Genomic DNA, 13,567 nt, shown 5'->3' with positions numbered 1-13,567 from the left:
CAAAAAAACCATAAGGCATACAGAAAAATAGTGAAATAGTAGAAATAAGTTCTTCCTTATCAGTAACTACTTTAAATGTAAATGGATTAAACTCCCCAATCAAAAGGTAGGGATTGGCAGAACAGATAAAAGTGTGATCCAGCTATATGCTGTCTATGAGAGATTCACTTTAGATGAAAGCACACAAATAGGTTGAAAGTGAACTGATGGAAAAAAATATTTCATGCAAATAATAACCAAAAGAAACCAGGGGTATATTAATATCAGGCAAGATAGACTTTAATCAAAAATTGTTAAAAGAGATAAACAAGGACATTATATATTGACAAGAGTCAATTCATCAAGAAGATATAACAGGAAGATATACACCAGACAACAAAGCCTCCAAATATATGAAGCAAACACTGACAGAACTAAAAAGAGAAGCAGACACTTCTAGGAGAATAGCTTGTCTTCAATATCACACTTTCAATAATGGTTAGAATACCTAGACAGAAGATTGATAAGAAAATAGAGGACTTAACACTACAAACCAACTAGATCTGATAGTCATGTGGACACTCCATCCAACGAGGGCAGAACACACATTCTTCTCAAGTGCTCATGAAACATTCTCCAAGATAGACCCTATGTTAGGCCACAAAACAAGCCTCAATAAATTTAAAATAATTAAATCATACTAAGAATCTTCTCTGACCATAGTGGAATGAAGCTAGAAATCAACAATAGAAGGAAAACTAGAAAATTCACAAATATGTGGAAATCAAATAACCAAAGGACCAAAGAAACCTCAAGGGAAATTAGAATATACTTAGCGATGAATGAAATCAAAAACACAATGTACCAAAACTTACAGAATGCAGCAAAAGCAGTGGCCAGAAGAAAATTTATAGCAGTATATGCCTACATCAAAAAAGGAAGATCTCAAATCAGTAAGCTACTTTATATTTTAAGGAACTAAAATCAGAAATGAAAGTGGGATCGTTACTACTGACCTCACAGAAATAAAAAGGATTATCAGAGAATACTATGAGCAATCATACGCCAAGAAGTTAGATAACATAGAAGAAATGGACAAATTCTAGAAACACACAAAAAGAAATACTGACAGTGGGTTTTTTTCTCCCACAGCCTTTTCTCTGGTTGATCTCTTATTTTAAGACAGCCCAGCAAATTCTCACAAAGATTTATGCAAGTGAGAACCTCAGCAACTAAAAACAGTTCTTCCCAGGTTCTAAATGAAGCAGAAAGGAGAGAAAATACAATGATTCCTCCAGGAAACTTACCGGTGGTATTGTAGCTCATATTTGCCTGGATTCCTTTTAACTTCTGGCTAGGACATTATGACAATGACCATTCTTGCAAACTCAAAACATCTAAAGATTACCCACATACCACCTTGTACAAAATCTAGCTGCCAACATTTCTTGATACGGGGGAAAAGGTTTTTTCTTTTCCATCTCTCATTACCCAATAAATCTGCTCTCCACCAAAACCATAATTCAAATAAATCAGGTGCTTTCACCTTGATGATGGTAAATGATTTGGTGCATAGCACTAGGGAGAAGTCAAGACATTCTTGCATTTTTCATAAAAGCAGCCAATGATGATAATGAGTGGCACCAGTATTAGCACTCAATGCAATCATTTAATTTATTAAAAGGAACAGGAGTGCTAGCAGAGTACAGATCACTGAAGAGAACACAACTAGCCAATATTCCAATATTCCAACATATCCTCCCCTTCCCAATCAAACGCTTTAGGAGGAGAAGCCTCAGGAGAACAGACGCGTATTTCAACTTACACTGACACAGAAGCTTTGGATACCAGTTTAAACGCTATTTTAATTTTGTCATGTAAGTGTATCTACATAAGGCAAATTAAGAATAAGACTTTGATTTTCTACCAATATGAAACTGAGATCTCAATCACTTCCTTTAAAAATATACCTAGAAAATGAATCTATGACCAAAAAATACCCGTAACATGACAAAGAGGAGAGAGAAGAGTTTGTATTTCTTCAATGATTTCCTTTACCTTGTAAGTTGTCATTCGATGCTGAGCAATTGTAGTCAGTTTTTCTAGAAGGCCTCGTAATCGTTCCTGTGTTGCATGGGAGATCAAATTTACAGCATCAGAGTTAAGTTCCGTAATGTCATGCTTTTTACCTGTGGAAGCAGAGAAAATCCATTACGTGTTTTAGTAGTGGCTGATAATTGAAATAATTAGCACAGCAGGTATTCTGTTCCCCCTGGAAGTCATACCCATTATGAATAAAGGTTTGGAGATTATGATTTTCCTGGTAAAGTCACAACTTCAAAGATCTTAGACATTACATTAATAAAACTTAGCCTGAAGCCTCAGAAAATACAGACATTGTTTCACTTAGCCTCTAGAATCATTCTCCGTGCAAGGTCATTTATAGGACAAAGTTAATAAGAACACAAATCAAGTCTAGTGTTCAGGGAGGAAAATGGTAACTGCAGAAATTAGTGCCGTATTGTGTTAATTTTAGTAATTAAAAAAATAGAAAATTACATTTTGGCCTGTTTGACACTGTTAACAATTTATGACATTTATTTCAATGAATTCAGATTGTGAGTCTCTGTTAATGTCTTGTCTACAAGATGTACCTATACTCCTTATGTCCATTACCAATCATGCTTATTTTGCACTAACTCATGTTCTGATAAATTGACGTGGTAATTAATTTACAAGTTGAAATGGGCTCAAAGCCTCATCATTTCACCCATCCATTTGAATAACTTTTCTTTCACCATATCCCTTCCATAAATAAACCAAACTTCTATTCTTCCTTCTGCTAACTAGGAAGAAAGTTTCAGGAAAACAATTTGGACCACAAGCCAAAGGCAGAAACTCATTTATAAATCAACCTTATCAGTATTTAAATAGCAATTCTCCAGCTCAGTGAAACCACCTGTATCAACAGAGACCTAAATCCAAAGATACAGGCAATTAGGGAGTCCAATTTAAACGAGCTTTTAATAGTGTTATTTTGTTTCTTTTTAACATATGCATATACACAGACATGTTTAAAATATTATTGTTTGATTTTTGCACTCTATCTGAAACCCACTTTTATATACTCTTCAAAGTGTGAATGAGTATAGCAAAAATACGTTTTAATAAAAAGGCAAGAAGTCTTAAATACATTCTTTGACATTATTCCGTAATAAAGGTGAAACTTTAACTCAAAATGTGGGCTACAGTAATCCAGACAGGAAGAAGATAAAAAATTATCCAGCTTCTTCCATGCCAAATCTTCAAAATGTAGTTCACTACTTTGTAGCAAAACTGAATTTGTCACCAATTTAAGATTCAAGCAGGGAAAAAACACAACAAAGTCCAATCTACTTTACTAAAACTGTCAGCATAAACAATTAGCAGGGGCCTTCTACAGAAGGAACTGTACAATTTCAAAACAATCCAATGATTAAAATCACAACTAAACATAGGGTAGACAGAGGATGACATGCCAGTTTCATGCCTAAATTAAAGAAAATGAGCATTTAAAAATATTTAGTGTTTTGGGGGTAACTGAAAATAATTTCATATGTATTTATAAAATTGATAATTTACCCTATGGAAAAGAAAACTCCATATTTTAAAAATATTAGAAATAAACAACTGGGATTTGCAAACAATTCCAGGGCTTAGTGAACAATCAAATATTCTAATATCTTCACTACACTGATAATAAAACATGACAAAGTTACAAAGTTAAATTCTCACTTTAAATAAAACACTCTCTTTAACAAAGTCAACATAACTGATTAAGGAGCTATAGCTGGTGTTTGCAAACTTATGTGATTTTTACAAAATGATTGTTTAATTTAGGTAATTAGCAAAAATGAAAGAACATTGCCATGTTTACTTTCCTAACACTATTCAAGCAGGAAAATTTCTTCCAAAAAATTCTTTGGGTAAATTTATAATATCTGTTATTAAGAAATGGTCTTTTCTGATCTGTTCTGTAAAGATGGAATTTTACTATAAATGGAAAACATTCCTAGAAATACATAATTCCATTCACTCTACAGTTTTACTTTTTAAAAAAAGCTTAGATAATTCAGAAGTAAGTTTTGCAATTTTCCATCATATTAAATGACCAGTTTCTGTTTCCTCATTAAGAAATGAAAATACAAATAGTTGTCTTGAGAATTCTCCTTTTTGAAAGCAGAGGCTGGAAAACCAAATCTGGTCTCTTTGTAAATAAAGTTTGATGGGAAAACAGTCGTGCGTTATTTGTTTACATACAGTCTATGGCTGTTTTTGTAATGTAACAACAGAGTTGAGCAGTTGCTATGTAGACAGACCGTATGGCCCACAAAGTGGCAAATATTTACTATCTGGCCCCATGCAGGAAAAAAATTGCCAATCCTTGTGCTAAATAATCAAAAATGCTCTTTAAATACTAAAAAATTTCCTATCATATAATCAAGGTTTAAATCAAGCTAGAAATAAAATTTGGAAGGGGGACGGGGAATTGATAAAACTAAGTATCTACTTCTATACTACCAAAGCTCTAAATAATTATATGGCTAAAGGAGTTAAACATCAGTAAATTTCCCAAGCCATTACAGGAAGGTGTAGTGCTTATGAGGTTTGTTCCAAAATTAAGCAACTGCTTCCTGTACAGTAAAAATATAGATGCAAAGAGGAAAACGTAAGAGACAGAGGGAAGAAGAGGGTGGGGGAGGGGGAGTCAAACAAAACACAAGCAAACAGCAAACAAACATTTTAAGATCTGCTCTTCTGAATTCCTATCCTTTTAGGACTACTTGTAAATTCTAGTTTTTCATGATAAAAGAATAATAATACATACCAAGTTAAATGAAAAAAGTGGTAATTTATATAGCACATAGTAGGAGCTCATACATTTCTTTACCAAGTCATTATGAAGTAGACTTAAAATACCTAATGGTAATGCACTTTGTAGTCCTTAAATATACCGTGCGCCTATCAAAATTCAGAAACCTCCACATTTTTGTCTTAGGCGTTCAATATAAAATGTAAAGGTTCTTACTCAACTACACCCAAAGGTCACTATATACTGGCCCCCCAAATTTGACATGGGTGAAGGAGGAGAGCTGGTCTCCAATAAGTCCCAGGATCAGGACACAAGAAATGAGATAACTCACATGCAACAACATCTCCACAGTCTGTCTCTTTTTTCAGTTAATTTGGGGAGATTGTAGTCTTTCACATTACTGTGAGTTTGGTATTAAAAAACAACAAAAAAACTGTCTGGTTCCAGAATAGAACTGGTATGCTCTCTTCCATTTTCTTTCATATACTGCAGCCACCTAACAACTACTCCTGGACCTAGAGAGACCCCTAATATTGTAATTTAATTCTTTTAAGGCAAGAGTGGTTTTGAATTCCAGGGTTGAGATAAGGAAAAAGGGACTTACTCTCATTGCCCATTTCCATATTTCATAAACACAAACTCGTAACATAAGAGTGCATTTGTACACCTAAATGCCTAAAGCCAACCAAGGAAGGAAAAGGACAGGAAAAAATAGTATATCACATGTACATACTCATATAAAAACATACACATCTATTATCCCATTAAGAAATATGAATATTAACTTCAATGATCTAAACCAGAAACCATAGGTTATATGATTTAAGTTAACAGTTTTTAAAATAAAATACTTGTCTCTATAACACCCATGAAATCTTGATTATTTCTAGAGCCTTATTTGAGCCTCAGAGCTCCAGGGAAACCAACCCAGGCTGTCTCTTTTGATAACATTTCCCCTGGAACAGACAGTCTTATCAGGTCAATAATCATAAGTCTGCACTTACCAATGTCTAAAATTCTCTTTTGTAATGCTCCAATGAAAAGAAATGGTTCATCTTTACATGACTGAATGAGTGTGCCAACCAATTCAGTGTTTGTTGCTAAGATGCAGGCATTTTCTTCATTGAGGTTGACCCCTGCCATGGAAGTCACATCATTGATGTCATCTTCATTTCTAATAGGAAAAAAAGGTAGCTTTTTGGTGGTGATGGTGGTGATGTGTACGTATGAGTAATTTAAGAGATCAAGAATTATAGATCTCTCCTTATAACTAAAGACATTATTTTACTCAATTCATCCAAGCAAGAGAAGAACTGAAGAATGGTTTTCCCTGTAAGCCTTTAAAATTAATTGGTGTCTAATCACTACCAGAAAGATGAATCAGAGGCAACTTTGTCTTCTAGTGCCCATCGTTCCCTGTCTCAGTTTAGTAAACGAGATACACTAAAAGAGATCTGGAAGTTATACTAAGTTATCCACAAATCCCCTGCAATGAAAGACAAAAAAATTAAAACAGATTTCTTTGTTTTCATCCAACATGATTAAGAGCTCCTCAGATTTCCCCAGTGCACTCCACTGTTCACCAAAGAGCAGGAGAAATCCCCAGGTCCTGAAAGGTTGTACCCATATAAAGGCCCTTGAGAAGCCTTCTTGACTAGCTAGTGTGAAATGAAACGGTTAAAACTAGTTTTGCTTTTCTGCTTCAGACTTTTCGTGTGCTCCAATTGTACCATTTGAATTTATAAATCACATCCTTGAGCAAATGGCTGCAAAGGGCGTATATTTAAAATATACAATAATGTACACATACATGTAAAAAGACAAACATATAAAACACAAAATATGTTTGAGTTCCTTGCATTTTACTTGCAAAACTAAATAGTTGTTTTATGTCATAGAATTGATACATAGCTACAGTACTAAGATAAGTACATATGTTTAAGGGTAGAGAAGAGAGAGAGAAAAGAAATACTAAAATTTTCTGACAATATTCTTATTATCATATGTAATAATAAGCACATTACTGATCATAACTCACATACCAGCGCACAACATAATTTACACAAACATGATTATATTAAACAGATGTTGTTTCTCTTTATTGCATAGGCCAAATGGTATATCACGTCTCATGTCAATAGATTTAAATTATGAACCTCTCTGTGATAATGCATTTGTGCACAGAAAAGGGAAATAAATTATAATTGTCAAGCACTCAAGAAATGAAGCCCTCTAGTGTTCAACTTTAAAAAGCAGCACATTAGGAGTGAAGGGAAAAGGGCCCATGTTCAAATAAATAAGAAATTCAAAGTAAATGAAAGAAAGTAAAATGCTAGACACACCAGTTGAAAGTGAAAAGAAAGAACAATGGTCTTACAATCTGGACAGTATATTTAAAAGACTAACTTTAAAAGGTATGTCTCTGCAATGAGGAAAAGAAAAAATTTAAAAATTAGTATCTCAAACCACGAACTGAAACATGCACTATAAATAAACTAAACAAAAATGGTTGGACTCCCGGCCTAGTGGCGTAGTGATGGCCCAGTGGCATAGCGGTTAAGTTCACGCACTCTGCTTCATTGGCCCGGAACTCACCAGTTCGGGTCTTGGGTGTGGACCTAGACACCATTCATCAAGCCATGCTGTGACAGCATCCTTTATACAATATAGAAGAAGACTGGCACAGATGTTAGCTCAGGGAAAGAAAGAAAAGAAAGAAAGAAAAGAATGGTTGGCCTCCACCTTATCAAACGTCACAGAGGTATTGTTAGAGGTACGGGATGCTGAGAATGGTTCTAAGAATCAATTTGCCACCTATGTAAATAAAATAGTATTTCCAAAAACATTCTAAACATTTAAACATCTAAAGTGTAAGAATGGTAGAAACTATAAACCTAAAGATGGACCAAGATCTGAGTAAAAAAAATTTTTTAAAGGTCTGAGCAAAAAAGGTTTATTAAAAAACCAAGTATCAGGGCTGGCCCCGTGGCCAAGTGGTTAAGTTCATGCGCTCTGCTTCAGTGGCCCAGGGTTTCACCAGTTCAGATCCTGGGTGTGGACCTAGCACTGCTCATCAAGTGGTGCTGAGACAGCGTCCCAGATGCCACAACTAGAAGGACCCACAACTAAAATATACAACTATGTACTGGGGGGATTTGGGGCGAAGAAGGAAAACTAAAAATATAAAAAAGGAAAAAATCTGAAAAAAAAAAAACAACCCCAACTATCAACAGAATGAAAAGACAAGCCATAGGCTGGCAGAAAATATTTACAAAAGACATCTGATAAAGGATTGTTATCCAAAATATACAAAAAACTTTTAAAACTCAGTAATAAGAATGCAAACTGAAAAACTGAAAAAATGAGCCAAAGACCTAAAAGACACCTCATCAAAGATAAATGATGGCAAACAAGCATGTGAAAAGATGCTCCATATCCTTCGTTATTAGGGAAACGCACATTAAAACAACAATGAGATACCACTGCATACCTATTAGAATGGCCGAAATCCTGAAGACTGACAACACCAAAGGCTGATGAGGATATGGAACAACAGGAACTCTCATTCACTGCTAGTGGGAATGCAAAATGATAAAGTCACTCTGAAAGACAGTTTGGTGACTTCTTACAAAACTAAATATACTTGTACCACATGATCCAGCAATGACACTGCTCGGTATTCACCTAAAGGAGTTGAAAATTTACGTCCACACAAAAACCTGTACACAGATGTTTATAGCAGCTTTATTCATAATTGCCAAAACTTGGAAATAACCAAGATGTCTTTCAGTAGGAAAGTGGCTAAATGGTGGTATATCCAGATAATGGAACATTACTGAGCGCCAAAAAGAAATGAGATATCACACCATGAAAAGACGTGGAGGAAACTTCAATGCATATTACGAAGTGAAGTAAGCCAATCTGAAAAAGCTACGTATTGATGATTCCAACTACATGATATTCCGGAAAAGGCAAACTCTGGAGACAGGAAAAAGACCACTGGCTGCCAGGGTTAGTGGACAGGGAGGGATGAACAGGCAGAACACAGAGGAGTTTTAGGGCAGTGAAACTACTCTGTATGATACTATAACGATGGAAACACATCATTACACATTTGTAAAAACCTATGAAATGTACCACACCAAAAGTGAACCTTAACATAAACTATGGATTTTGGGTGATAATGATATGTCAAGGCAGGTTTTTCGATTGTAACAAATGGCCCACTGTGGCGGGGGATGTTGATAATGGGGGAGGGTACGCATGTGTGAGACTAGAGGGAATTCTCTATAGCTTCTGATCAATTTTGCTGTGAACCTAACTGCTCTAATAAACAAAATATATTTTTTAAAAAGGCCAAAAACACATCAATGAAAAGTCAGTTCACTCCAAAACAGAATCCCAACCAGCTACTTAATATCTTTAGGACTCAAATTTTTCCTCCTCTGAAAAGCAAATAACTTAGATTAGGTGTTTTCTAAGGTTCCTCTCAACCACGTCAAAAAATGAGGCAGCTTTCTTTGACTTGATACAGAAAAATTGCCAAGGGTACTGTGAAGTGAAACAAAACAAAACAAAAACAAAAACCAAGGTACAGAATACACGGCATCTTGAAAAAGTACACACACACACACACACACACTTATAGGGGCACAACATGTCTCTGGAAAGATACATGACAAGTTTTCCCCTAGAGAGGGAAACAGGGAAGCAGGGATACGAAGAAGACTTATTGAATACCATATTATACTCCTTTCTATTTTTGACTGTTGTACTATCTACATGGATTATCCAATCAAAATGATTAGTGATATTTTTAAAAAGTAGTAACTAAACAGAGAAAGGAAACTGGAGATACAAATTTGATGAAGTTTAGACATATACCCTTGTCTTTCCCTTAAAAAGAAAATCAGAATTGTTTAAGGTATTCAAAACACGGCCTTTACACACATGCACACAACACTGAATGTTTACAATGTGAGATGTGTGCCAGGTACACAGGTCCTGTAAACTGCAGCTTGCTTCCACAGGACGGTCCTGCATAACCCCTGCTGAGATCTCAGACACAGGCTGCAGAGACCAGTACCAGGCCTACTTACTACCAGGATCTAGCACAGTACTAGAATTGAATAGAATTCATAAATGAAGAGACAGTCCATGATTTTAGAATCTTCTTGCAGTCTTTCTCTGAAATAAGCAGGGAACTAACAGTCCAATAAAATTTGTTCTTGCCTGCCTTCCCTCCTCCTATTTGGCCCCAAGCTGAACACAGCTCCCTCTAGTACAGCTGCTAGTTGCTATGGTTACAGAGGCAGCAGGAGTAGAGGAAGACCCAACTGAGGGAAGAGGAAAAGGTGCCACAATAAACAGCACCCAAGCCATTTAAAACTTCCTCTAGGAAAGGAGCCAGACTGAAGGAAAGCAAGACAACACGGCTAAAATAGGTCAGGGCAGTAATAAAGGCTTTGATGTTGAAGCATATTTGTGATTCTACTTTGGTTTTAATTTTAAAGGGAGAAGAAAGTCAGAATCTCCGAACCACGCTTTCAAGTCTTCCAGTCTAATATAGTGTCTTTTGATGAAGGCACTGTGAAAGATAATCTGTTTTGTTTTAAGAGATATACAAAAAGGAAATTTAATAGTGCCTCAGTAGGAAAAGTCTTCCAACTCAAGATTCTGTGGGGTGTAATAAGGTATTGTGCAAAAAATTAAAGAAGTATTACCCAATTATCATTAATGCCTTGCATTCTGGCTTCTGAAACTGATCCAATTCTTTAGCTTTTGATAAAGTCAACCACTGCTCGTGCCTGTCTTCTTAAATCTCTTCCAACCTCTTAAGATCTATAATAGCACCAGACTAATTCTTCTAAAGTAGAGTGAATCACGTTACTTTCCTGTTCAAAAACCTTTCATGTTCCCATGAACTCAACCTGATATTCAAGGCCTTCCAGGTAATGACCTACCTTAGGACTCTTCTTTCCCATTACTTGCTATCAAATGGTTCCCACTGATTCTGGCCTTTGCTCAGGCTATTCCCTTCTTGTTCCAGTCTTCAACTCCTCTTGCTTTTTATCTTTCAGTTGCCAAAGCCTTATCTATATCCCAGGCCTACTTCAAATGCCTACTTTAGAAATGCTGGTTTGTTTTTATACTTTTAAAGCATTTGTCCAATTGCTACAACTTTTGAACTTCTGAGCAGGTTTTGTCTCTACCATAGGGTAGAGTCTTACTCTGTCTTCTACTCTAATAATCAATATATTTGGCTTAAACTCTAACTCGACTAATTTTATTGATCTTATTAATCATCTTCATCACCTACTGTTCCCAGTAGAGCAGTACACAAATGGTACTGAAATAGTTGAGGAATTTCTATGTGCTCAGAACGGTGTGCTGTTTATCTTTTACCAAGTACTGGGAAGTAGAAGAACAGAGAGTAAAAATGAGGAGGCTTCTGAGTCCAACTGCTTAGCACAGAATCCCAACTCCGCCACTTAATTATCTATGTGAAATAAAATTAATTAATTAATTAACCTCTCTAGACCAGCATCTTCAGTAAAACAAGAACAACAATAGTCCCTAATCCTAAAGTAAGGATTGAAGGAAGTAATTTGTATCATGGAAAAAGGAATTACCTTAATGTATAAAGAGCTCCCATAAATAACTAAGGAAAAGACCAACAATCCAATGGAAAAACAGATGAAGCATATGAATCTTCAGTTAAGAGTAAATTTTAAATGATTCAAATACAAGACATTCTACCCCACTCAGAAGAGAAATATAAGATATAATTTTTCACCTGTTGAATTGGAAAAAAATTTTTATAGTTCACCAGAACACGTAGAAATTTGCTATCTTAAGTTTTGTTGCTCAGAGTGTAATTTATTTAAAGATTGGCACCTGAGCTAACATCTGTTGCCCATTTTCCTTTTTTTTTTTCCTTCTTTGCCCCAAACCCCCCCAGTACATAGTTGTATATTCTAGTTTCTAGGTCCCTCTGGTTGTGCTACGTGGGATGTCTTCTCAGCATGGCCTGATGACGGATGCTACGTTCGAGCCGGGGACCTGAACCAGCAAAACACCGGGCGCTAGCAAACTAAATCACTTGGCCACAGGGCCGTCCCCAGAGTGTAACTTATTAATAGAACCTCCACGGAGAGTCATTTGATATATCTGATAATTTAAAATGAATAAGCTGCTCTTTCTAGAAATCATGCAAAATAATAGTCACTGCAGCTTTGCTTTCCTAGTACAAAATACTGGAAACAACCTAAATGCTCATCATTACGTAACTTTGTCAAAAATAACAAATCACAAGAAATATGTACTGATATAGGACCATCTCCAAGATTTATTAGTACTAAGTTGTAAAAGCCAAAATGTAGGGGCTGGCCCTGTGGCTGAGTGGTTAAGTTTGCTGTCCCACTTCAGTGGCCCAGGATTTCACAGGTTGAGATCCTGGGCCAGGACATGGCACCTCTCATGAAGCCATGCTGAGGTGACATCCCACATTACACAACCACAGGCTCTCACAACTCAAATATACAAGTATATACTGGGGGGCTTTGGGGAAAAGAAGGAGGGAAAAAAAAGAAAATTGACAACAGATATTAGCTCAGGTGCCAATCTTTAAAAAAAAAAAAATCTAGGGGCTGCCCACGGCTGAGTGGTTAAGTTGGTGCGCTCTGCTTCAGTAGCCCAGGGTTTCATTGGTTCGGATCCTGGGAGTAGACCTAGCACTGCTCATCAAGCCATGCTGAGGCGGTGTCCCACATGCCACAACTAGAAGGACCCACAACTAAAAAGTATACAACTATGTACCGGGGGCTTTGGAGAGAAGAAGGAAAAATAAAATCTTTTTTTAAAAAAATCTAGGGTCTGCCCAGTGGCACAGTGGTTAAGTTTGCATGTTCCACTTTGGTGGCCCAGGGTTTGCTGGTTTGGATCCCGGGTACAGACATGGCACTGCTTGGCAAGCCATGCTGTGGTAGGCGTCCCACATGTAAAGTAGAGGAAGTTGGGCACAGATGTTAGCTCAGGGCCAGGCTTCCTCAGCAAAAAGAGGAGGACTGGCAGCAGATGTTAGCTCTGGGGTAATCTTCCTCAAAAAAAAGAAAAAAAACCTAAAAAAACCAAAATGTAAAACACGTATTGTATCTGTATTGAAAAGATTCTATCTAGAAAGATACACAAGAAACTACTAACAGTGGTTAGCTCTAGCTTGGGAACCGGCGTACCAGAGGGAAAGAGAAGTAAGGGAGAACCTTATTTTCCCATGGTATATCCTTTTGAACCTTTTGAATTGTATCCAAAATGATTGTATTACCTAGTCAAATAAATAAATAATTTATTTAAAAAATATAAACAAAAAATTTTACGTTAAGATCAAGTTCTTCCCTTAGATTATTAATCCCTACTAAAATAAGTTTGCCTTCAATATTCTTTGTCGTCATTCTCAGGCACAACCTCTCCACTTTACCACAGCCGATATGCAAACTCACACAACACCCTGCTTATCCCTCTTCCTATGCCTTTTTGGAAGTTATCTTTCTCATGGGAAATTCCCTTTGCCTTTCTTCTTCTTAACTCAGCATACTGCAGTATTTCTCAAACTTAAATGATTTTAGGAACCACTTAGGAACCTATTTTAAATGCAGGTCTCACAATGATTAACACACACTCACACAGCACCTACAATTCTCATTCAGTGGGTCTATGATGGAGACCAGAAACCCAGAG

At 36.3% G+C, this 13,567-nt stretch overlaps 1 protein-coding gene across 1 annotated transcript in view; it reads right to left on the bottom strand.

Annotated features, from left to right (window-relative positions):
* TAF4B (TATA-box binding protein associated factor 4b) overlaps positions 1–13,567 on the bottom strand; it is a 134,204-nt gene that overhangs the window by 58,530 nt on the left and 62,107 nt on the right. Inside the window, exons 10-11 of the mRNA XM_008527576.2 lie at positions 5,836–6,005; positions 2,038–2,168 (exon numbers count right to left, since the gene is read on the bottom strand). Coding sequence (XP_008525798.1) covers positions 2,038–2,168; positions 5,836–6,005 — 301 coding nt within the window. The remainder of the gene's footprint in view (positions 1–2,037; positions 2,169–5,835; positions 6,006–13,567) is intronic.

This window comes from Equus przewalskii, chromosome 7, assembly GCF_037783145.1.
Source record: "Equus przewalskii isolate Varuska chromosome 7, EquPr2, whole genome shotgun sequence".
Lineage (NCBI taxonomy): Eukaryota > Metazoa > Chordata > Mammalia > Perissodactyla > Equidae > Equus > Equus przewalskii.
Note: the sequence above shows the minus strand (reverse complement) of the source record. Positions and strands in the feature narration are given on the sequence as shown.